Here is a 25867-nt window from a genome sequence, read left to right as displayed (position 1 = left end):
ATGCCCTTCTCCATGCTTTGTGTTTCTTGTATCCCTTTTTCTCTTTGTTTCTCAAGAAATCTCCATAGCAACCTCCCTGCTAGGAGGAGGAAAGAAGCCAGGCTAAGAGAAGCAAGAGAGAGGCAGCCTGTGAAAATGGCCTGGGTGTGTGATGGAGTTGTAGCTTTACCTTTACTAATTCTGTTCCTGAAGTAACTGTTCCGTTTGGGCTGGTTTTGAGAAAAAGAAGCATAAGGTGTGGTGGTGCCAGGGAGATCCACAAAGGGCAAGGATTACACCCGTGCTGGTTTGAAGACACCTCTGGAATCTCTAGTCCAGCTTCCTGCTCAAAGCAGAACTGTTGTACATCAAGCGAGAGTGTGATAGAAAGGAGAAGAAAAAGAACACCACTGTCACTATCAAACTAAATTAAAGAGCTGTGTCAAAAGCACAAAACCCCTTCAATTTTGAACAAAATTCCCTTGCAGGAGGATTCTGACTCCAGGGCATAATTTCTGGGGACATTAAAGACCCCGTAGTACTGAATCCACATGATGCATGCAGGCTAGGAAGAGCGAGGGCGGAGAAAAAGCTGAGTGAAACACCCAGTGAAGGGCTGAAAACCTCCTGCAGAAGTAGACCTGGGTTGCAGGAACCCAGAGCATAGGAGGTGGGGACCTACTTTCCCTGCGTGTGCAGTGCTAGAGGAGGTTGCCAAACATTTCACTGCCGTATTTTACAGCTTTGCTGTGAGTCAACAGCCTGTTCAGTTTGCTCTGGATTGCCAGGCCAGCTGCTGTATAATCCCAGCCACGCTGATAAGTAGAAAATACAAGCCTAGGGAAATATGACCAAGCCTTGGTGAGATACAGTGCAATCATTCTGTGCCTTGCAGGCAAATGCAAGCGTGTTGTGATACCAAGCCCATGCAAGTGGAGAGGTTTTTGCCTGGAGGTTCATGCAGCTGACACACAGCAATACCACTTGTGGCAGGGCATGGATGTAATCCTAGGACAGCCCTGGAGCAGAGGGGCAGAGCAGATATCTGGGCCCTGTCCAGTATTTGAATGAAATGTGAGAATGCAACTGAAGGATATGAGTGTCTACAGGGCAATGTAAGGATAAAAATAAAAAGAAACCTCTTGTCTCAGCCTTGTCTCCTGCTCCCTCTATATGTGCAATGCCTGTGTGGCTCCTGAAGGATAAAGTACTGCTGGTGTTGGTGGAGAAATCATCACATCCCTTGAACTGCCCCATCCTTGGTGTGCGGCTGACAGCATTAAGAAAACCTTTTAGCAAACGGAGGAGTTGATCCAGTCCAAAGCCTTTAAGATGATGCAGAAAAGGAGCTGTTATTGTTGCCAAGGAGAAAATACAACTGCTTAACTTGTGACAAAAAGAGCCATGGCTCTGGGTTATGTCAAGCTGACCTGGATGAATCCCCCATCTTCCTGACTTCAGGAAGTATTGTGGTGAATGAATGTCCTCTCATATGGTGGAAGGGCTTTCAGATGATGGCACGCATACAGCAGGAGCACAAAGGTGCTGCTGAAAATGATCACTGGGAAGGGCAATACCAAGGTCTGTGCATTTCTAGAGGTGGGTTGATGCAGAGTATGGGCAGGCTTACTGAACAGAGCCAAGCTCTCCACTGCTGACAGCCTCCAGCCTCCTCATTTCCTGCTTGTGTCTCTCTGCTGTGGTACCCTCGCTACCCTTCCTGAAACAATTAAGGGACAGCAGGGCAGGGGGGGAAGGAAAGAAAACCCAAAAGCCCCCCCCCAACCACTGTGTGGGATTCAACTAAGCTTTTTCCTTGGGCTGGAATGAAAGGTTTCCTGTAGGTTTTCTTTGTTTATTTATTTTGCATATCTGTTTTAAATTGCATTTGGAGAAATATAAAGAAAAAAATCTTTGTAAGGAATTTGTTTTATTTGGAAGATATTTCAATGGGACAGTGTTGGCTGTGTGTTTAAAAATGAGAGGTAAAGAATATTGTTTAAATGTTGTTTTCCAGTTCTGGTGTGCCTTACATATTGCTTTGTTCAGTGTGAATCTGGATAAATAACAAATTTGATTGAAACAACTGCCACAAACTCCTGCTTGTAGCTTTGAAGTTCAGTAAAATTGTGGCACCTCTTTGTTTAATTCTGCTAATAAATTTGGTTTAATTTTAGAAACATGATGTTTTGTCATGTCCTTGCCTGGCACAAGATACACAGAAATAAAATAAACTCTCAGTATTTACCAGCTTCACGATGCTTTGCGTGCATGTGGTGAGCAGGGATGGTGATGCAGTAAACATTCACAAAAATGGGAATTGCTCCATAACCTAGGGATCCTGGACACAAGCCATGCTACAGGGAGGTGAAGCAAGGATAATTTCCAGCACTGTCTCCATGTGTGACAGATTCATCAACAGGCATCAGTCAGAATAATTTTACATTTGATCGTGTTTTCTTGTTACCAATGGTGAATAAGGATGTAAGCAGAAAAGACTGCTCATAAAATGGCTCATGTCTGTCAGCTGAGCCTTTGGAAGTTTCTCCCTGTAGTGCTGTAAAGGTGGAGCTTTTTTTGCAAAAGGTCCTGTCTCTCTAACTAGAGTCCTACCCTAATCTGGAAGAGCCTCTGCTGGGTGTGTTCTGAATCTGTCAGGCTTTGTGTCTGCTAGGACGGCCTCTTGCATAGCTCTGTGGCTTGGTGATAACTTTTCAAAGTTATCACTGCAGAGAGAGATATGGTTGGGTGGTGACAAGGCAGGGAAGACTGATGTGATTTTTTTCCCCTCATGGATGTGTTGTGTTCAAGGACCTCTCAACACACTGCTGAAGCTTTCCCATCCCCTTTAGTGTTGGAGCAAAGACCAAGACTTAGCTGTTTTCTAAATTTGGCTAATGTCGGGTGTCCCCTGCAAGGCATGTGCTAGAATCCCTGTGTGAGAAAGAAATGAAAGAGGAGGGGGTGAGCACCTTGCCTTTAGGTAACGAATGGGACATTGGTTAAAAAACAGTTTAAAGTTGGTGTGACAGGGTGCATATCAGGCAGGTTTTTAGGAGCTGATCTTCCACTTTTTCGATGGCTTATTTGTTTAATTCTAGTCAGCTCACTGAATTAAACTTTTTCGCTTCACCTCACTTAACTTCTGTGTGCAGAGAGGCCTAAGCAATTGATATGACTTTTGCTTTTTGCGGCTGTTATTTTCTCAGGCGTGTTTTTGATTACTGTTGTCTCTGTTGCAGTTGTTTGTTCTTCTGCAAAAAAGGTGCAAAGGACTCATACTCTGTATGTATTTTATTCCTTTGTCCTCACATGTATCAGTTTGAAAATAGAACAAAAAAGAAAGACAAACAGGGAGAAGCAGGGTTTCCTCCTTGTAGACCATTCTCATCAAGGGATGTATTCTCATCCATCTCTTAAAAGATATTAAAGCTAGAAAAGCAATATGTTACTTTGTATTTTCTCTGGAAGTAACTTAGACATTACAGGCGAGTTGTGTCACTGAGCACCTGAAAAACCAGTGATGCTTGTGATACTGCATCTCTGCCATTTCTGTGCTGGCTTTTGACAGAAAGCCTGACTTGCCCAAGGTGTGATAATAGTCTGGCGAGACACACGTGTTCTTGCACCTGTGTGTGTGCAAGCCAACAGTGTGATGTTTCACCCAAGTAACCATAACCCAAACTCCTTTTTTCCTCCTCATTTGTGCCTGCAGCAGTAAACAAACACTTTGGATTTGATTTGTGTAACAATATTATGATGTGCCCATCTTATTACAGGCTTCTTCTGAAGCCTCACAGAGTAGCAGTTGACGTGTTATCTGCAGCCTGTGTACGGAGGTAGTGGGGGGGACTGACTGGCATGCTGTCTTCTCCCTGTCTGCTGGTATTAGTATTCATATCAAAGAAAGCTGTTTGGTTCCCTTTCTCCTGGGCAACTGCAGGAGTCAGTCACTGCTCCCTGATGAGAATGGCAACAAAGAGAAACTGTTCATTGATTCAGAGCAAAAGAGCCCAAGTGGGTGCTTTGATTTCAGAGAAACTCTGCCCTGCAAGGGATCTGCAAGGTTGGACTGCCAGTGTTTTTGCAAATTTTGTCCAAACTGTAGCTACCAAAGTGTTTTGGCAATAGAGTGAAAGACAAGCAGGCAGGCCTCTGGATAATTTTACATTAATAACTATGACTTATATGTGCCAGTGTAAGACCTATGATTCCACCGTGAGAGTCAGACCATAATTAAGTATCTAACTCTGTAGTAGGGCTATGCTGGTGGTAAATGGGGTATTGACTTTTGGCTCATATTTTGACTAAAACTACAAGCACAGTGTAAGGACTTCAGCAAATCCCTATGCCTAAGGTGATAATGTATTCTGTAGATCAATAATATATTAGTAATAAAAATGACCAAAGCATGCATCCATTAGGAATTCATAATAGAAATTTGTTTAGGTTATGTAGTGTACTTATTGATTGCTGCTATTTAAAGATGAAGTATGTCTTTGAAGCAGAGTGCTTATATGTGTAGCTGCCTACATTTTAAATTCATTTATTTTTAATACAAAGATGGACTTGGTAAGATGGGGAAATATGTATGAATAGAAGTTGATGTTTTATATTGCAAAAATGTTATGGGAATATAAGTGTGCTGAGAAGCCACAAGCAGATGTCTGATGTTTCTGAAACCTAAATCTTGGACATCAGAAAGATAATAAGCAGTATCTGTGGCAGCCACTGTTTGCAGCTCCTGGCTTCCAGGTAGCTTAAGTTTTTCTTGGCTTTGTGCCTTGACATTGAATTGCTTACCTGTCCATTTTGGGGTAGAGTGTGCAATGTAACCCGGCGTAATATAAGGATACTGTATGTAGGCCATGCTTTGCCTGGCTGGCAGGGACAGATTTGGGGTATACAGCTACCAGCAAAACACAGACCTTGCTTCTCTGCAGTGCTGCTGGCTCCCTGCAGCTCCCACAGCTGGCACGAGGGGCTGCACAGCCAGAGACGACTCAAGGGACAATGCCAGGGTTGGGAGTACCTGCAGCACCATGACTGGGAAGTAGGATTTAGGGAATAATGCCCCCGATCCGTCCCAGTAACATCACACCAGGCCCCTACATGTCTCTGATGTTGATTTAATATCGTAGGGTGTACTCTTAGCTAATAACACTGAGAGGCCAGTTAATATACTTTACAGAATTACACTAATTTATCAGATAGCCATAGTGGAAGGCTGAATTAAAGAAAACAGAACAAAACAAAACAAATACACCAAAGACAGACAAACCTACTACACACATAGTGCCATACCTACACTTTAATCCATCGTTCCAAACTTGCTCTGGCGAATTAGTCCAGTGCATCTGCATTGCTACCTAGTGTAAGGAGAAAGGGTGGAGATAACAATTCACATGCCTTAGCTGCAGTCTTTGTCTCACTGCAGCAAATAAAAACTGTTTTAGATTGCACAGATTATGGTTCATTATGAAAACAAAGCAAGCCTCTGACTGAAAATCCCATCTGTTGGTTTACATTAAGCAATTCCCTTCCTCCTCCTTCCATTTTTTATTCCTGGGCATTCAAAGAAGCTGTCCTGAAACATTTTTTTTTCCTATTTATAACCACTAAAGGCAGTATACGAACCTTCTCTTTGTGGATAAGCTCAGCAGCTCTGCATAAAAGCTTATTGGAGGTTTTGTGTTGTTTGAGTTCTTTGTTTTGGGGTTTGTTGTTGATTTTTTTAGCATGGGGTCTTTTTTGGGTTTTCTTTTTTCTTTTCTTTTTTTTTTTTTTTTTACTCTAAGTTAATAAAATCAGTGGGTTCCATGTAGCTAAATGCCCTCTTTTTCCTCCTGTTCATTTTCTCCCAAATCTACATAGATCCGTAAAATGCAAATAAACTCCTATGATCAACAAGCCAGACTATTTGCACAGTAGAGATCTCACACAGTAATTTGTGAATCAGGCATTGGTGTGTTCCAGAAAAACACTCTGTCATTGTTTAGGGACTTCAGCTGATAAGGAACAAATTGTATATATATAAGTAAACTGTTCCATGGTAAATTGCTGAAATGGTTAAAAATATTTATCTTACTTTTATCTCCATGTATCAGACTTCAGTTTCCAGATACTGAATCTTGCTTGCCTTGCTCTACTAGATGAAAGAGAAATATCTTCCCTTGGTAGTTTCCTGCAGACTACAACAGTCTTTTAGACTACTTAAACAGACCTAGGGAGTTTTAGTGGCTCACTTGTTAAGCTGGCTTTACAGGCTCTGCTTGATTTTTTTTTTTCTTTATTTTTTAAGTTCTTTTGCAAACCTTTCAAAGTTTCTGACAAACTCTCTGAAGTGTAGGCACCACAATGTGTACATGTTCCAGGAACGGTCTCATTAACACCATATGCAGGGCAATTTCATCATCCCACTTCTACTTATTATTCACCTCCTCGTACTTGCAGAGCTCGTGTTTGCCCTTTTGAGCTACTGCGTGTCGTTCAAATTGTTATCAGTTTTGGAAACAGCCATGTTTCAGAGTGATTGCCTGCAAGGCTGTGGTCTCACATAATGAGCACTTCTTGTATTCTTACACGGACTTGTATTTGTCTGTGTTCAAGTGTTGTCTGCTCAGACAGTGTGTAGATCAATCTGCAACACCGACAAGGTCTGTGTCATTACTTAACATTTCATCAGTTTTTGCGCTGACTGCAAATTTGGCAAGCTCTGAATTTATTTTCTCTCAGATCATTGAGAAGTGTGTTGAATGATTTTGGACTGATGAGGTTCTTGCTGAACTTCCAGAAATGCGTCAGTTGAGATGACAGTTCCACATTTACATTAGTTTTTGAGATGCAATAGCTAATGCATTTTTCCTGTGTAGAGGTGGACTTATGTTCTATTCTCATGTGTTTTGTTGTGTGTGTGTGGTGGGTTTTTTTGTTGGTTTGGGTTTTTTTTTTTTTTTTTTAATAGCTTGTTAGTAGCAATGTGTTAGTGCCTGAAATCGAGCTAAAAAACAGCAAGGGGGTTCCTAAGAGGGTTGTCAGTTTCTTACAAACTCCCATTCTTCAGACTGAAAAATATTGGGTGTTTTGCTAATAATATCTTTCCGCATATCTGCTAGGACAGAAAGCATCTATTCATCACTTTGAATGATGAATAATTGCCTCTTTCTAAATACAGATTGGAAAGAGTTACTGAATATTAGCAGGGAGTTCTGTTTGTGCTTGATATCTGGTTGTCCTTGACCCACAAACCTTACTAATGTAAAAATACGCTTCTTTAAGAATTCTGCGGGCATATTTTTTCGTAGTTTGATTCTCTACAGTTATTTCATTTGTATGTTGAGCTTCTAGCACTGCATGTTTGATTCCAAACTGTAATTTGTACTTGTTAACTACACTGCTGGGTTTTTTTCTTAATTTATTTTTTTAACTGAGGGTAGACTATTTAACAAAAAAAGCCATTTCTCATGATTGCAGAGGATTTTGTCATCTGGAAATAGACTTCTCAGTTTACTGTCTGCATTTTAATCTTAAATCTTCATTTCTGTTTAATTTTGTGTTCAGTATTTTAACCTGTGAGGAGCTATCCTGGCTAAAACCCTCAAGTATTTGCATTATCAGCCAAGACTGATAATTTTTTACTTACCAAGTAAAATTGGTTTGTGGTCATTTGCTCATAGACATCTGTGTGTTTGTTGATGGTGGTGGTTTTGTTTGTTGGGTTTTTGGGGGGAGTTGATTTTTGTTTGTTTGTGGTTTTGGTTCTGATATTTTTTTTTTTTTTTTTTTTTTTTTTTTTTTTTTTTTTTTTTTTTTTTTTGTCTGTGATCAACACAGTAAGGGCAAATATTACAGTGCATCAAAAAGACTGACTCAACAATAAACTTGTTCAGTGACCTCTTTTATTTTGCTCAGGTTGTAACCCCTTGAAAAACTGATTTTTTTTTTTTACCCTACAGAGTTTGAGGAGCTTTAATTCAAAATAATGGGGGGCATTTTAAGAACTGTAAGTAGAAAAACCTGATTTACTTTATGAAGGTTTTTCCTTGTGCTCCACTCCCTTGGAGGGACAGTGGCAGCAGAATTCTTTCCTCAAATATGAAAAGGGAGCACAAGAAGATGGAAATATGTAACTATTTTATTCTTAGAAAAAGCAGAAAATTTTAAATGTGAAGTATAAATAACTCTAGAAGAACAATCCTTGAAACAGGTACAAAAGAAAATGGATATTATAGATAGAAGAAAAAGTGCTTGAAATGAATCCTTTGTAAGATAAAAGTCAGTTTCTATTTAGAAAATGCACTTAAATGTACTGCAACATAATTACACTAGAAATTTAATTAATCATCTCTGAGAAAATTTTCTGGAAACCTTTCCCTGGTGCTGCTTGCTTTTTTTTTTTTCTTTTTTTAAACTTGAAAGAATCCTTCAAAACCTGTCAGGGGCAAACAGCATAGGGGAGTTACCAAGTGCCCAGCAAGTGCTTCGTTTTCCAAGAGCCCTTTCTGTGCCCTTCTGCCTGAGCATCCTCTGGTGTCACAGCAGTGCTGGGGCTTGAAAAAAGTCCTGCTCTCTCTGACACCTTATTTATAGGAGAAGGAGGAATGGACTCTTTTATCAGGTTATTTTGTCAAAAATATTTCTTTGCCTTTGGGCCCACTATCTCTGTCTGATTAGGCTGGGCAAATATATCCTGGTTTTTGCTGCCAGACAGATCAGCAAAAGATTTACTTCTTTCATCTACGTCTTGAAGGAGGATGATTTGAAACATGTCTAGTGATTGTGTTTAAAAAAAAAAAAAGAGATTAAAAAAGAGTCTTCTATCCATCACAGTTGTTTGCAGTGGTTTTCTCCCGAAGCAACTTAGATAATTTTTTTTCAGCCATATTTTCATTGAACTGGTGAGCATTGTGCCCTCAAGTGTATCATCTGCACCTGTTGGTTACTCATGCTGCATGACTATCCTTTAGTGTGCCAGTGTAGCTCCTGTTCCTAACCTGCACACATTTGTTCTTCTCTTTAAAGTGTCCTTTGGGGCACAGACCCTCATTTTGTTCAGTCGTGCACATGGGTGTCTGTGAAGGAGCCCTACAGTTTCCTACAGAACAAATAATGAATATCCAGTGCTGCAGGGACTTTCATAAAGCAGGGCTTCCTTTTAACCAGTACAAGGTGGGTTTTTTTGTTTTACTTTTCTTTTTACTGAGCACAATGTCTCTGTGACTACTCACACTTGTTATTAATGCTTTTTAGGCATTGAGGGCTGGAGTGGAAAATTAATAGAAACTTGTATCCTCGGACACCTCCACAGCTGGTGGGGTGTGGGAGGGCAGGATTCAGAGTGTTTTATTGCAGATATAAATGTAGTAAGGTGAGTTTGGCCACACTGTTGTGCCCTGGCTGCCCTGATCTGCAATGGCAGTCCTGGCGGTACAACAGGGTAGCATCTCCTCCCTACTACAAAGCCCAGAAGTTATCAGCTGTTCACATAATTTTCTGGGAGCAATTGATATGTCCAGGGCATTTCTGGGAGCCTACATGTGAGCAATAGTTCAGATTTTTAAAATTTTTTTTTTTTGATGACTCACCTTGAGATGGGGAGAGTATTGTGTGCATGTAAGTTTTATATCGACACACAGCCATATCTAGCTCTGTAGTGTTTCTGGAGCAGTATTTGCACAGGTTATATTAGGTGGGAAAATAACTAAGCACAGGGCTTGCTGTGAGTAGGTCGGCACAAAAGGAAACTTCATCACTCAAGATTATAGTTATGTTTCCTAGAAGGTGAACCATTTTCTGGAGGTAATTTATTAGTTTTAATGTTTTGCTCTTTTCTGCTGAGGAGAAAGGGGTACTATGGGCAAAAAGATGTGAATTCCTTGAAAATCTGCTTTTACCTCAGGTATATTTCCACCTGGAGGAAGTGTGCACGTTTCAGTTCATTCCCCAAGCTTAATTCTCCTACTGTTCTTTATTTTTGAGAACAGGTGATTCTAAGATTGAGGGGAAGTAAATAAAGTTGGCCACTGTTCAGATGAATGTAAATGCTTCTGAAAAGCTCTTTGAAGCTGCTAGTAACTTCAAGGTGAAATCCTTGATATTTTGAGGTCAGAAGAGGAGGGGGAGTAAACATCATAGAGTTTGGGGAGTCAGGATTCAGAGGACTGGAAAGAATGGTGGCTTGGCACAGCCTACTTGTAATCCTCATTAGTGTATCAGCAAAAAGGATCTTGGATCTCGTGCCGGTGTTCCTGTGGTGGAGCTCATAAATTACATGCTATGGAAAACCTCATCCAGCAGCTGGGCAGTTATCTTTGTAGATTACTCACAGGCAATCTACAGTAAGAAGCCCCTGTTGGTTTCTAAAAATCAGTGACCTTTCAGGTGTGTTCAGTAAGGGACCCCAAATGGCATTTTGCCATGTAGAAAACTGCGCTTGCCACTTTGCCTGCTTCATATGCATCATGCCTGTCTAGAAGTTTAAGAAAGTTAAAATATAATGGAATGCAATTCTGAGAAGTCAAGATCGTAAGGTAGTCTCAGACTTCTTCATAAAACTTTCACAGTTACGGCTAGTGGAAAAAACAAATTCCCTGTTGCTGTTTGTGGCAGAGACTCAAAGGAGCTGTGATGGCTAGAACACAAAGAAAAATCAGTTATTAATGATCTATGATCTAGACACATTACTTCCTTGAGATGGCTAGTCTTTGAGGTCTGGGTAGCTTCTTGTAAAATGAACACTAAAGGTGTCATTTTTGGTCTTTGATGTAAAGCAGTTGGCTTAAATGGTAAACATTTGGGGCCCCAGACTTTTCTACAGATATTTGAATGACAGGCCCTAATACTTTGATAGAAATTCTTTTTTGCCTGCCTGTCTGTTTCTCTGGACAGTTCTCAGATTTCACATAGTTCTCCTTTCCAGGCAGTACAAACTTCAAAATAGATTTACTGCTCTGATAAACAAGTCTGTAAACAGCACAAAGTAATCTTCACTCTTGCTGTTCATCATTTCTGTAATAATGCAGATATTTCTACAAGAGCTTTTATGTTCCCCTTCAGAGGCTTTTCAGGGAACTGTAAATCAAAATTAAACTTTAACTTTGTGAAGGTATTACTTGGTGCGAATTGATTATTTGCAGCTTTTCAGCAAAGCTCCAAATACATCCAACCTGTCTAATTTTTGACAGCCTTAAAACAATTTCTGACTTCCTGAGTTCACCGAGTCTCTTCCAGGCTTTTTGGGTTTTTGGGATCGATTTGTTACTTTGGTGTGGTTTTAGGTTTGGGGTTTCCCCCTTTCTCTTCCCCTCCCCCATTTTTTTTCTCCTAGAATGAGATAAAAGTCGAATTTCGGCTCTGTTTCATCTTCAGTGGCAGACTATCTCCAACTTTTGAGAATGCATTTGTGTCTTGGCCTTCTCCAGTTATCCTCAACCTGCTTCCTGTAGCCCAGGGCTGCCAGTTCCAGTTCACAGTGGTACAAGATGCAGAAGAGCACTTGGGAAATATCCCTCTAGGCCACCACTAAATCCTACTGAAGCCCATTCTAATGGCAAACCTAAAATAGCTCTGCTGGTAACAGGAAAGCTATTCTTGCTTTGCATTATTTTACAAAGGGTAGAAATTTAAGCTAGTGTTTTAAATGGGAACAAAAACAAACTATAGTTTTAAGCCAATTTATGATAATATGAAATCTGAAAATTATGAACAGATTCTTTTTACTTAATGTTCTTAGGCTAAACCCTTGATGCTCATTTATCTAACTGCCTCTATGATTATACCGTTATGGTGGTTTGTAAAAGTTTTTGTATGAGATTAAAAAATTAACCTTACTAATGGCGGTAATTAAAACCTACATTAGAGTAATTTGAAATGGGGCAAATTCTGTTATTACTCAAATCCTACTTGCTTCACCACATTAATCTGTGCTATATTAAATTTGAGATATCAAGGTTGTTCAGCAATGTCAAAGTCAAAGCTTCTCTGATTTTGCAATTTTTGGGGGTATTTTTTGGAGACAGTTGAGTGCCTGTTGTAACAACTATAACTTTGAGTTGGGTAAGAAATAAATGGAAGATTTTTCCTTACCAAGGATCCCAGTGAAATTTGTGGTGTATGGATTAGTAAAAAGGACTGGTCCCTGTGGCTCAGAACCTAATGCTTCCTTTATTGAGAATACAAATGTCTCAATGTTACGGACCATACGGATATAAAAGCCAGATATTTTAATAATGTCACTGTTAGGCTGGAGGGCAAGTTTATCATAAGGGTTGGTTACAGAAATTAGGCTCCACAGTGCAGTGCTTTAAACTCAGACACTTTCCCTGTCTGGGCACAGCTTTCCTACATTAGACAGGTAATTCACATGAAGGAAGCCTGTACATTTAAAGAACATTTGTATGTAAGTATCTAATGTGTGCCTTTCATTACAAATTGGATAATCCACTGCAAAGGAAAAGATACTTGGAGATAGCTTTTTTCCTGTGATGGGGCCTAAATATTAAAGCACTTGCATTCAACATCCCCTAGGATGCCATGTTTTATTTGTCTGTTGTTCTCAGCTTACTGCTTCTGCTTTAATTAAATTCATTGAAGTGACATTTAGCTCAGGCTGGGACTGTGCTTCTGACCTCTGATTTGAAGGTAGGTTGTCATGTATTTTTGAAAAGCACTCTAAATTCAGCCTCCCTTCCTTCTAAAAATCTTTTGCTTTCTTCCTATGTCCTAAGCTAACCTTTTCTGAGCTGCTTCAACTCTATCAGCCCAGCAGAGATCCCCCTCCTTCCCTTCTCCCCCCACCTAGTTTAGTTTCTTGGTGAATTATTGAGTTGACCTGCCTCATGAAGGGGAGCAGCAAGCACAGAACCGGATGCACATCCAGCAGCGGAGCCTTGGCTGGAGATAGGAGGGTTTGTCTTGGGAAGGAAGCAGGATCCCTTTACCCTTCAGCAATCCTTTCCTGGCAGGTGGACTTAGCCCAGACCACTGCCTCTTGGGCAGCTTGGAGGGTGGAGACCCTTGGTGACGCCTTGCTCCAGTGTAGAGATCAGCTGCAGAGGTATTCACCTCTACATAAGGGGAAAACAGGTGAGGATGAGGTCCTGTTGGAAGGCACGTTTGTTGCAGTTCTCAGTTTCCCGTCACTCAGGAATGAGGCAGCAGCCCATGAGTCCCAGACGGTGGGAATGCAGAATCAGAAAGGAAGCGCAGTATTGCTGTTGTGCTGCTTCCTCCCACAGGCCTGAGTTGGGTCTCGCTGGCTCAGTCTGTCTTCACACAGTGCCTCCCTCAGTCATCTCCTGCTGTCAAACTCCTCCATTCAGAGCCACCATCTTAATTCTGTGGTTTTGTTCTTTTATCGCTTCATTTTCTTCTCTCCCAGGGCCTTGCAGTGACCGGTTTCCTTTCCAAGCACTCGTCCCTGGGTCCAAATGGATCCATTTCATTGTTGTTGTCTTTTTCTGGTGATCTTCCACAGTACACTTTGCCCACTGTCTGAGAGTTTCTTTTCTCCAGGAAGATACTGAGAGATTCTAAGAGAATCTAATGTGTCTTTACTTATAAGGAAAGCTTCTCCATACTTTGAGTAAGGGTCTGGGAATGTAAGGGGAGAGAATAAGGATATTTATCAGCTGAGTGTGGCAAAGAGATGAGGAGTATTGGTGGTATGAAGAGTGAGCAGTAGAATTACCCCAGGATATAGCTGTCTGGTGCTTAATCCTCTGGCTGCTGTCCCTGGGCTTTTTGGGCATCCAGAGGGTGGTGGAAAGGGCCAGTTTTTTGTCCATCACTGTTTTGAGATCTTTGGTGCCATGAAATGTGGCAGGAGATCTGCCATGGAAATAAAAGGTGCTTTCCATGAGGCTTATGCATGGAGACAGAGGCTTGCTTCAGAGATGGTCAGTTTAGGACTTGGCTAGGTTTGGGAGTTTTTTGTGCTCCTGTTTGTATCCTTAGTTGTGTCACCTTGAAAAATCCACTGATTGTGTGTGAATTTGGCAGTTCCTATAGAAGATCCTCTGCATGTTTGCTACAACCTTTTGTGTATCCTTTTAATTGTGGATGAGGGCATGAGATATAAACTTACAGATGAACATCTATTCTATTTTCACTCCTAGAAACTGGGAGCAAATCCCTAGCAGGGGCCCCTTGCATGTTATAATGGGGATAGAGTAAGCGATTTATATAACCATAGAATAGTTGGCCTCAACCTCCACATAAACAGCACAGGGAAGTGTATGGGGATTTTCTGTTTTTTTTAGCTTTTCTTTGGTTGCTTTGGCTGGGGTGTTGCTCAGCCTTCTGTTTCTCTTGTCTTTTTTTGTATACTCCATCCCACCATGTAGAAAGATGCTCTTTCAGTTTGTCATGCCTGTTCATAGCTGGCTGTTTGCTGGGTAAAGGGAATCAAGGTGAAGGTGACCAAAGGAAAGTTGCAAATTGCTTTTGATATCATCTATAAAATAAGAAAGGCCGAGATGATCTAAGAGGATGTGGGTATTTGATTCATATGGGTAAACCAAAGTTGAAGCCACATGCTTCACTTTCTGAGGATACATCTAATTCTTTTCTTCCTTTCTGTAGCAGAGTGCTTAATGGGGGAGATAAGATAATGTTCCCATTTGGATAGATGAGACAGCAATCAGCTGAGGCACATAGGGGAGAGCTGGGAGTGGGGACCAGGACTGTCCAGCCTTGCCCTGCTGATGGCTTCAGCTCTTCAGGCACAGTGGCTGCCTTCAGTCTTCATTTCTTCCCCGGGGGAGCTGGATATGGATGTTGCAAGCATTTGCTGCAATGTCTTGGCACCAGCCTTTGTCTGCAGGCTGCACCTTTCTTTAACCCCACTGCAGAATAAGAGTAGAAGAAAGGCTCTTCCACCCTGTGTCTCTAGAAAAGACAAAGTTGTTTGTTTTCTTTTCTTTTTTTCTTTTCTTTTTTCTTTTATTTTTATTGTCACATCTGTAGAGAAAATGGGAGAGAAAGAATGGTATTTCCATATTTGTATATTAATCATAAGATTTCTGAGAACTTTAGACCAACCAAGCTATTTTAAACTTGTCAGAACTTTGTTGATATTTGTGAAAGTACTGGGAAATGGGAATACTGGATGCTTGAGAAAAGTTGTCACCAACTCACACTTTGCTTGCTACTAATATTGTTTTTGAGATCAGAAGCCAAGCATAATTTGGATTAAGGAAAAGAGAGACAGAGAAAATAAACTGAGCAGTGTCTGCATGCTGCAAACAAATGCACTAAGGAGACTTCATATCCTAATAGGGAAAAGTAGGCCCCGGTTTAGAAAAGCACTTCAGAATGTGCAGGGAGCCCTACAAAGCCCACAGACTCATTGACTGAAAGGGGTTTCCGCTCCTGCCCACACCTGAGTAGGCTTAAGAATAAGGAGAGGGGGACTTTTTTTATTATCACTTCATGATTTTTCCCCACAGAGCCAAGGTGAACTGTGGGAGCATTAAATACTGCAAAATTACAAACACAGAAGCATTCTTCCAAATTACTAGGAAACCTCTTCCCCCAGCATGCTCTGTTTGCACTTGGGAACAGTAACTCAGATACTTAGCTGTGCAGACCAAATCATATACAGAGCTTGTGAAAATAATTATCTCTACAATTCCAGCTTTTGTTTCATGGCCCTTAAATATGCACTGAAATTTCGCTTTGAAAATTCTGAGCCAGAACATGATTTTACTGGGAAAATTGCATACAAAACCTAATTAAAAGCATCAACCCACACTTTTCTTTTATAAGTACATCTACTACCATCATGCCTCCAAATGTAACAGAGCTCAACAAGTCTCTAGCAGCCAAGGAGACACATAATTTAAAGGCTATTTCGGCATTTGATTAAGCACACAGTGATAACTACAAGCCCATGCCCTGCAGGCATGACAAGAGGCAATTATGTTCTGAGGTCAAAAGCGAGGGGGAGAAAAAGCACAAGATTTTGATGACTTACTTAATTTTCCAGCTCCTGAAATTAGCAGAGACAAAGGAGTTCTAAATCGCCCTGATAAAATCATGTCATTATCTGTTGCCTTTTCACCCTCTGCTCTCACTTTGCCCTGCAGAAGCTCAGGAGGATTTTTTCCCACCAAATGGCTGCACTTAAAAACCTCAAGTTGGCACACACTTAAACATTAAAGAATTTGAAAAACACTCTTTCTAAGTTCTGTATTTAGATGGCTGTCTGCACATAGGATCTTGGAAAAAGACACCTGTTTTTCAAAGTAGTGAGCAGCCATCAGCTCCTCTTGACTTCAAGCCAACAATTATGTCACTTATTTAGGAGATTAAATAAGGAGCTGAATGAGAAACTGCGGAGATAGGGAGCTTCTCAAAGAAGAGAGAGGTGTGTTAATGAATTAATACAATCGTGCTGTGTATTTCACAGATGGGCTTTGATGTATCTTGTTTCACTGCAAAAAGCAAAACATCTTTGCTCCTTACAGGAAAACCAGTAAAAATGATTAAGTAAGATTATCATATAGGGACACAACAAAAAAATGTGTTTACAAGGAGATAAACAGCCAGGCTGTAATCTCCCTTCAGAGTATTTATTGCAGATACTGGAGTAGGAAAAAACAGCCATGCAGAGCAAATGATTTGGTGGACAATGGCAGGGTGGAAAACATGTGCCTATTGCTTTAGGAGAAAGCACGATAGGAGATCATGCTGTATTACAGTATTCAGCTGCTTCTAGGGTGTTAAATTTTTTATGCTTTTTATCCAGAAAATAAATGTAAATGTTGACTCTATGATACCACAGGGAGGTGTCTGTGAGAGCTGTCCTTCTTGCAGCAAGCAGTCAAGTGATTATGTGAAAGGTGAAAAGGTGAATTCAGGAAGTTTAAAGCCAAATCTAGAAATGTTTGCATCATCTGCCCAGAGATTCTTTACTGGAGAGTAGAACTGAGCTGATGTTTAGGGGAAGGGATGTTCAGCTTGGGTTTGGCGTGTTTTGGGGTCATCCTTGGAACTGATAGGCATGTAATTTTAGTAGATCAGTGCTGTAAAGTCTCTTGTACAGGAGGAGACACACCCATGATACTAGAAATGTGTTCTTCTTTGAGGCAGAAAAATAACTTTGAGAATTTTGTAATTTGTTGTTAGTAAATCCTAATGTCTTATTTCCAGCATAACAAAAGAGTTAAGGTTAGCTGCATTTGTACAGTATTGCTGTTTGACAGATGCACCAGATTTGAAGGAGTGAACTCTCAGGTATTTAATTTTTGTGATTTTAAGCAGGGTTTTCTTCAGCCCTCACATGTTTAATGTCTGTCTTTGGTATAGAATAGTTACTGAAAAAAACCCCAAAAAATAGGAATTAAGAGCAATAATATACTTTAGCATGTGGCTCATAAGTTTTGTATTCTGTAGTGGGAACTGTAAAAAAAAAGTAGTATTAGCAACTCTCTTTGCCCTTTGTATAGCCTATGTTAACCTTTGAGAGAAAAAGATCCAAATTGCCCAAGGACTGGCCCAAACATAGCTCCAAGCAGCTAATATTGCCTGTAAACCTCATTTTGTCATTTTTTTGGCAGTTAATGGGAGTCATCTAAGCACATGGCAGGAGGAGGGCGGGCCCTTGGCCTCAGCATTCAGCCAAAAGCTGCTAGAAACCTTCTGCCTCCCATGTCACCAATCTGCTCAGGTTTAGCACAGAACAGGCTTGAGAGGAGAGCTCACCATAGCTCTTTTCCAAAATCAGAATCCTGGCATGAGAAGTTTTTTGGTCAGCACTGGCCTTCTGCCATAGAGTCCAGCGTTTGACAGAGCAGGGCCAGCTGCAGGCTTCTGTGGACAGATCCCTGTAAGCAAACTTAATACCTCTTGAAGCTGTTTGTAGAGCAGGCTAAAATTGCTGAGATTTGCTGACTTTGCCTTTCTGTCTGGCTTATCTCTTCTATCAAATTGTCTCTAACATTGTCCCATCCTTCCTCCACTCACTTGTTGACAAGCGATATCCAAGCCAAGGGTAAAAATGAGGCAGTGCACCTTAAGGTTCATGCTTGTCCTCCTCATTTTCCTCCTCTTGTAACAGGAGAAGTTGGTGGCAGTGAGAATTTACTGCATTACGCAAATATATGATGCAATTTGAGCCCAAGGCAAAACCATTTCTCTCATCTCAGGGAAGAAGGACATCTCAAGTGATCCAAACCCTAAAGCTGTGCTAATTGTGCAAGCTATTATTCAAGAATAAGCACATGTCTGTCTTGGGAGTTTGGCAATTAGTCCACAACTCTGGCATATCGGGGAGGGTCTGATATCCAAGGATGCCCTGCAGATTTACAGAAATTCGAATCTGAGAATCTGTCCAGTGATATATAAATGAGACAACTGACAATAATAGAAGGATTCATGGAAGTCAATGGGTTGGATTGCTGCCTGACAGACAGAGCAGACTTGATATGGTCAAAATGGTATTCTGAGAAACATCAATATACTCTTATTTTCCATAGGCAAACCTGGTGTGCATGTACCATAGGGAAATTTTATGGAGCAAGCCAGCAGAGCATTGGATGGCATTTTTGGTTTAGGGGGAGGGTATTTTGGTGTTTTTATAATGGCACCAGGAGGAAGGGCAGTTGTTGAAAGATGCCTGGTATCAGATGAGCCATGGATCTACTGGAGGCTTAAACCTCTGTCACCTTCATGTAGAGACAGGCTTGGGTTGTATGTTGAGTTTTGTGGTTGGGAGTGTAAAATGTAGCTGGGAGGGCATATCATCCCATTATCTGAAACCTTTCTGGTGTGGGTGAGCTTTCATTCTTCTGAAATAAAAGAGGAAAGGAGTTCACTTTTATTTCAGCTTGTGATGGGTGTGCTAGGCTGGGAAACAAGTATTTGGTTCCTAGCACCACCATGGATTTCCCATGAGATCTTCTGGAAGCCGCAAAACCCTTCTGCAGCTGAGTTGAGAAAGACAATGTGTAGCTATTTCATGTGGATATTTGGGGATTAATATATTCACGTTCATCAAGCTGTTTGAGATCTTTGGATCAAAGAGGCTGTAAAGATGGGAAATACAATTGCTTGTTGTCAAGTGACATTGTTTACTAATGCTTTAGGGCTTTGTTTTCAAGGCATCTCAAAGTGTGTTTCTTTTTTTTTTTTTCTTTTGCAAACTGTAGCCTGGATTTCTTTTAAAACAGGTAAGATTTCTGAGAGCTCTTTAATTTCACAAGTATTTGCCAGCTATTTGACCATCTAGGTGCAAAGCTAAGACTGAACTTAAATCATCTGGTGTCCCATAAATTGGCCTTTCCATGGAAAGTATCACTGCAGGGCCCAAACTTTGGGATGGTTGCCAGAACCTGCAGCCATCCCCTGGCATGCTGCAGGCTACAGCAAAAGCCATTAGGATTACTTTTTCTAAGGGCTATCAAAAGGACCAGGAGCAATACAGGTGTTATTACATCTGTTGTAGGACAGGTGCAATCTTGCTGAGCAGGTGGGATCCCGGTGCTTGGATTGCTTGTTGTTATAAAACTTTCTTTGCTTGTTCAAGTACAATGCAGGACTATAATTTTATATATCAAAGCTGACTAGTTTTTCACCTGGTAAGTGGAAATAATAACAATGCCATAGTTACTATTTACCTGTTTCAAGAAGAGATTTCTAAAATCTTATATAAAAGGGATCTATAGCTTGTTTTTTAAATGAGAAAATCAAGTCACTGAGTGGAGAAGTGATTTCTCTGGAGAAGCCAGCAAGCCAGCGACCGGACCCTGTTTCTGCAGATCTTATCTGAATGGTACCAAAACTATCTCAGCACAGCGTATGGGAAAAACCCGCTGCTGAACGGGATTCCGCTTTTAATTTTAGCCTCAGTGTGGAAAGTCAGTGTTGACTGTGTTTGTGTTAATCCTTGCAGCTTTCAGCCGTGCCCCCGTGCCCATGGCTGTGGTCCGAAGGGAGCTGTCCTGCGAGAGTTACCCCATCGAGCTGCGCTGCCCAGGAACAGATGTTATCATGATCGAAAGTGCCAACTACGGCAGGACCGACGATAAAATCTGTGACTCTGATCCAGCTCAGATGGAGAATATCCGCTGTTATCTGCCAGATGCCTATAAGATTATGACTCAAAGGTAGAGTATTTAATATTCTTTGTTTGCTGACTGTTGGTTTTTTTAATCCGGAGTGTACACACCAGTTTGCATGTGTGTTTGCATGAGAAAATGCAGGTACTTAGTCTGGATGTATGGGCACAAATTACAGCTGTCATTGCTAAACTGTGGGTTTAACCGAGTTGGTTTATCATGACTCAGTATAAATAACATTTCCTGTAAATACTGCTCATCAGTCATCTTGATTCTCACTGCATCCCAATTTTCCCTCTGAAATCCCTAAATATCAAGGGTCTTAATTAATGTAGAAAGTGAAATCTTTCTCAAAATGCATATTCACTAGTTTTTGTGCTGTGTTCAAACACAAGGCCAGTAATCTCCTTGAAACAATCAATATTTTGTGTTCAGAATAACATTTACAGTTTTCAAAACACAAAGAGGCGTCTGCATCCTTCCTTGTGTTGCCAGGCTTAGTTTTAGGGAGGATCTGAATTTCCAGGCAAGCACTGGTATTCTCATTGATGAATTGCTAAATTTCTGTAGAATTACTGTAGCTGTTAAGTGTGGCTTCTGCATTTGGAAATGGTAACTGAGATACAGTCAGACATATCGACAGACTCCTGTCTGGCTTGCAGAGCCAGGGCCTAACAGTTTATTCCAATCTAGAGGTGTTTTCTTGGTTATGAAAAGCCTTTTAAATCTTGCTGAATTTTTAAGGATATTTTCTGGCACAAGTGGTGTTGAGGGAAGGATTTGTAAGTCGCAGCTCTCGATGTGTAACTGAATTCAGTAATACATTCCTAATACATGAATAATTATTTAGGGCATTTGACTGTTAATTAGTAATACAGATTAGTATTTCAAGGTATTAATAATAGCATTGGCATAGGCAAAGTGTTGCTAATCGATGTCATGACAACAGTGTTTGGGTCCTAACAGTGACCTCATGGCCTAAAGCAGTGCTGGTTTAATGGAGTATCTTGCTGTTGTGTTTGCTGTGAAATGCTTTGCACTAGAATGGACTAGTGTGAGCAGCATGACTTTCAGCTGCGTTTCACATGTTAACTGCTATTTTTGACTTCCCTTTGGAAACTGCTCCATGTTGAGTATTTAGGTCTCAAAATGTTGAGAAGTCTTGCGAGAAATGTCCCCACTGCTGCATGTGGCTCCTCTAAGACCATTCTTTAAGTTGGACCTCCTTGCATAGCTGGTTGAAGTCGTCTTTATAGGGTTGTGCCAGCTAAATTTTTGAGAGAAGTGGGAAGGGTAACAACGTGTCGTTAGCCAGTCCCTTGGATTTAGTAGGGTTTTAGTAGAATTACTGTAATTCTCCTGTTCAGGTTGTTAGTGGCTTCAAGCAGAAACCCTTAATCCTATGCATATTGGCAAAATAAAGCCATGTCATCCCCTTTGTGGTCCATTACAGAGAACAAAGTATTCATATTTTTATATATCTATGTGTACTAGTGTCCTCCAGGCAGCAGCTCCCAAGCCAAATGCAGAGCTCTGCAACCTTCTGGTCAGTCCCTACGTGTGGCAAGTCTGCAATAAACATTGGCCCTCGGGTCAGGGAGGGCACGTAGTCGTCTTCTGTGCCCGTGGCACTGCAATGAAAACTTGTGGTGATTGCTCACCTCCAGGTATCATCAGTGCAAGCTCAAATGGCTTAGCAGAGAGTTAGGGAAGCACATCTCTGGGGCAGAGCATCTCTGTTCTTCCATTTGGGCAGAAAGTGGTGCTGAAGAGGGTGGGCACTGAAGCGGGAAAAAGGCGTGCAGTCCTGTTATTAGGTACTGTTGAATTTCTTGAAAATAGATATAGCCTGATGTTAAAAGACAGATAAGAAAGGGGAAAATATTCTACTTGGTGTTTTTGTCAGTCTCATTTCCTTTTTTAAGTCTCCATTAATTCAAAGAGTTGAAACAATTTAAAAATAAAGCCATTAAAATGAAATATGTTCTTAAGATGCAAACTAGTCTGTCAGCTCAGAGCTCTGAGTACACTTTGCAGCTGAGCCTCTGAAAAAAGTAGTTTAAAAGGAAAATTGTGACAGCCTAGTAGTTGTGGCACTAACTATGGCATTTTCTTCTGAATACCTCTACGTGCAAAATTAATCAATTTAGCAGTATTTGGGTGGGTTTGGAGATTAATGCACGCTCTAACACAGTGAGCTTGTCTTTGCAAATGCTGCAGGGTAGGGGAGCAGCTACTGGGAACTGAAGGTTGTCGTGACAGTGAAATGTGCCTGGTAATTGAAGCTGTCTGTGTATGGAAAGGAAAATGGTATGTGCAGTGTGTGCTTATTATGCATTGATTAATTATTGCATTCATAAATACACAGTCCTCTTGTAGGCTCTATAGTAAGTTGTCTCACTACTGGCAGATTTTAACCAGCAACACTGCACAGGCAACTCGGACGCATTCTGACATGGCTGTGATGAGGGAGGGAAAGATGGGAAGGAAAGTGCGTGTGTGAGACAGAGGTGGTGGTAGAGTGTGAGCTGAGGCTGTGAGTGAGCAGATTTATGGTAGATATTAGTGATTGCTCCCCCAGCCCACCCCCACTGAGAAAAAAAACCCCCAAAACCCAACAGCCTGAGCTAATATGTTCCTTTCTTCTGTAAGCTTATATAAATTAATTTTTGCAGACGACTACGTGAGGTTATTTTGAAAGGGAAAGGCATAAATCTTACGGTGTGTTTGTGGAGCCCCCTAAGCAGAGGGAACACAAGGAGTTCTTGCTGCAAGTATTGCCCTGGAGCTCTCTACAATCTTGGGAGTATTTCTTGAAGTAAAGGACATTTAAACAGCTTGTAGGGAGCTATTTTATAGGACATTAAATCTGAGGCTTTTCTTTTTCTTTTTTTTTTTGCCAGCTCCTTCTTCAAATGTCCGAGCAGCTGTTGTCCATAACAGCTCAGAAAGTGTGCTTTATGAACTGAAGTTCTTCTGATGTGATTAGAAAAAATGTATTTCGTAGTGTGTTTGCTTTAGAGAAGCATCTTTGCAAGTCCTGTAACAAATAATTAAATTCTAACCGTGCCCATTGTAAATTGTGTGCACTGTACCACAGGAGACTTTGTCATGTCCTCCCTTGAGCGACTGTGCCACTAAATTAACATATCATCCATTCTAACAGCCAGGGTTCTCTGTGAACAATAGGGAGAAGCAGCCTCCTATTCACCTAAGAGTTGCCTTTGTTTTTATAGTGTTAACACAGTTTAGTTATATTGAAAACACCCTAAAGAAAAAAGGAAAAAAAATAGCTTTTGGTGTGCTCTCTCGAATTTCCTGTTAATGCTTCCCACCAAGGAAGCATCCTGGATTGAAAGCAAGGGAAGGAAGAAAAAGGGATCAGGTTTTTGCATGTATGTTCACAGAACTTTATGCTGTCAATACCACCTTTGCATTTAACTTTGAAATTTGGAACATTCTTTTCTGTAGACTTTAACCTCAAATGTTAAAAAGGGTGGGGGGAAGAGGGAAGTCCAAGTAGGAACAGTAGGAAGTACCTGACATGTGGGTACATGTACACAGACCACTTTTTCTTTTTGCCCTAAAGGCAAGAGCAAGGCTTTCCTTCTGCTTTTTGGATCCTTGTCTACCCCAACCATCATCTGCTACTCTTAATCTGGAGGAAGGAAAGGAGGGATGGAATAATGAGACAAGGTATCAAAACCAGCAGGCAGAGCAAAAGAGACGGGAGAAATGTGCACAGGTCTCAGCAGTTGTTCCCAAGATCAAAGCAAAATTCTTTCTGCCCCAGAAGATGTGGAAGGCTCTTGCTGGGGAAGTCTCATCTCTCTCAACAATGCAGAGAGCTCAGTTTGCAAAGTAGGCTGCGTTTGCCTTTTGCCACAGCAGAACCATGCAGAGCTCTTGTAAGCTGCTCTTACCCCAGTTCTGGCTTGGGGATGAGGGCTGCTGAAAGCTGCTCAGCTATCTCCTCTCTTCTCCCCTGAAGGGAGGCACAGCTGGCAGGTACTAGATGTCCTGCTGGGCCTGCAGTAGCTTAGCTGAGCTAATTTCCTTTAGGTCTGAGTCTGATCTGTGTGGCATGTCCCTGTGGTTTCAGTGTTGACATCATTGATGAAGACTGCAGGTCAAGACTTAAAGTGGGGGGAAGTGCAAGAGTGTAGGAATGTAAGACTGTGGTCAGTTGCTCTCAGATTTCCCTTTGGTTTCATTGGAGGGCCTAATCTTTATCTGTGAGAAGGGGCACTCGCAATTCTCTTGGTATTGGAGGGATGGCAGCAGGCACTTTGCACAGCATAGGGGAGAAGAAATAAATTGAATGAAGCTGCTTGCATTACACAGCAAAGATTTTTCATCTCCTGAAGGGCTGTGTTTTGCTAATGTTTTTGGTTGATGACCTGAAAAATGCAGGAATCTGAAATGAGTGCCATTATTATTGTAATAATATTGCATCTCATGGCGTGCTGTTATTGATGTTATCTCCTACAATTTTGAAGACACTTCTCAAATGTCAGTGATCTGCACTTGCATTGGGAAATAAAAGGGCAGGATTACCTGTATTTTACAGATAGGATCATTCACATTGGTCATTCATAAAACAGCCACTGGATTTGAACAGACTAGTTTTGGGATGTTCTTGTAGAGTCTTTTGTATTAAGTAGCTAGTTGCAGTGCATGTGAGAAGGTGCAGGAGGACAAGGAGATCTGCAGACCTGGAGGCTCTGTAGTGACAAGGCCATCAGCAGGACTGAAGGGGATGGCTTCAGCTGAACTGCTGCACAGTTGTGTCAGGCTCCACAAAATTAATGGCGTATTTCTTAGAAAATAGTCCCCTGCTTAGATGCTGTCATCCCCTCTGACTCAGATACTGAATACACTATTTGGTAGGAGCCCCCCACTACCCTCCTCTGCATCCTGAGCACATTTTTCTAAGACTGCCAAGATACTACTCATTTTTCTAAATTTGTTACCACACAGATGGCATGAGAAGTACATTTCTGAAGGACTGAGATGCTGCAATGGGAAGCTAGGCTTTCTGGGAAGCCTAAGTCTGGCGCTTTGAAATCTCCACATGAAAAGCATCAATATGGAAAAATATGAATGTTTCATTTAAACAGTTTTTGCAACCAATAGAAATCAATGGGGAGTACTGAAACTCACATTCCTTGGATTCTGATTTTAAAGGTTACAAAACAAGCGTCACCACTTGGTTAAACCACCTATTTTTTCACCGTGTGGGAAGATCTTAAAATGAAGGGAATTTTGTTAATTTCACCTGAACCTTGACCATGGGACAAGGGCACATATGCTGTATTACAACAACAGTAAGTCCTAGTGGGGTTTTATGCACTGAGCTGTTGAATCACTCTAAAATAGGTTGCTACTTCCCAGCCTACACAGTCTCAATTTATCCTACCTCTTCCTTTCCTGCAAATGATGTCGGAGTAAATTCTTAGAGTGACAGCCCCTTGGAACTGCCCTGGCACCCTAGGAAATCAGGATTTGCCAGCTCAAACACCTCAGATGGTTGCAGCTGCCATGGTAACAGATGAGGAAGAGGCAGTAGTTTCTGAAGGTAATTAGGTTCCAAACCATGGAAGGCTCTGTAGATCAAAAATAGTGCTTTAGGCCTCCCTGGGTACCAGTTGGTAGCTGTGGCCAGCTATAATACACCACACTTAAATAAAAAAAAATAGATGGTTATATTGTGCTGTGGCTGTTGGGTTTTGGTTGCTGGTAAGTATGTGACTCTGGCGCATTGCCATTTGGGAAAATCCAGACTTGAGCTGAGAAAGCAACATGCCACCAGCAGACCCTCTGGCCAAAGA

The 25867-nt window shown here is 41.2% G+C and overlaps 1 protein-coding gene across 8 annotated transcripts in view; it reads left to right on the top strand.

Moving 5' to 3' along the window:
* The window catches only part of ADGRL3 (adhesion G protein-coupled receptor L3), a 491700-nt gene that overhangs the window by 208743 nt on the left and 257090 nt on the right, over nt 1–25867 (top strand). For all 8 annotated transcript variants that reach the window (XM_063423663.1, XM_063423656.1, XM_063423662.1 and 5 more), the window contains one exon: nt 19871–20084. In XM_063423663.1, the coding sequence (XP_063279733.1) occupies nt 19871–20084 (214 nt within the window). The remainder of the gene's footprint in view (nt 1–19870; nt 20085–25867) is intronic.

Source organism: Prinia subflava, chromosome Z (genome assembly GCF_021018805.1).
Source record: "Prinia subflava isolate CZ2003 ecotype Zambia chromosome Z, Cam_Psub_1.2, whole genome shotgun sequence".
NCBI classification, from domain to species: Eukaryota; Metazoa; Chordata; class Aves; order Passeriformes; family Cisticolidae; genus Prinia; species Prinia subflava.
This window is presented reverse-complemented; position numbering and strand designations above follow the sequence as displayed.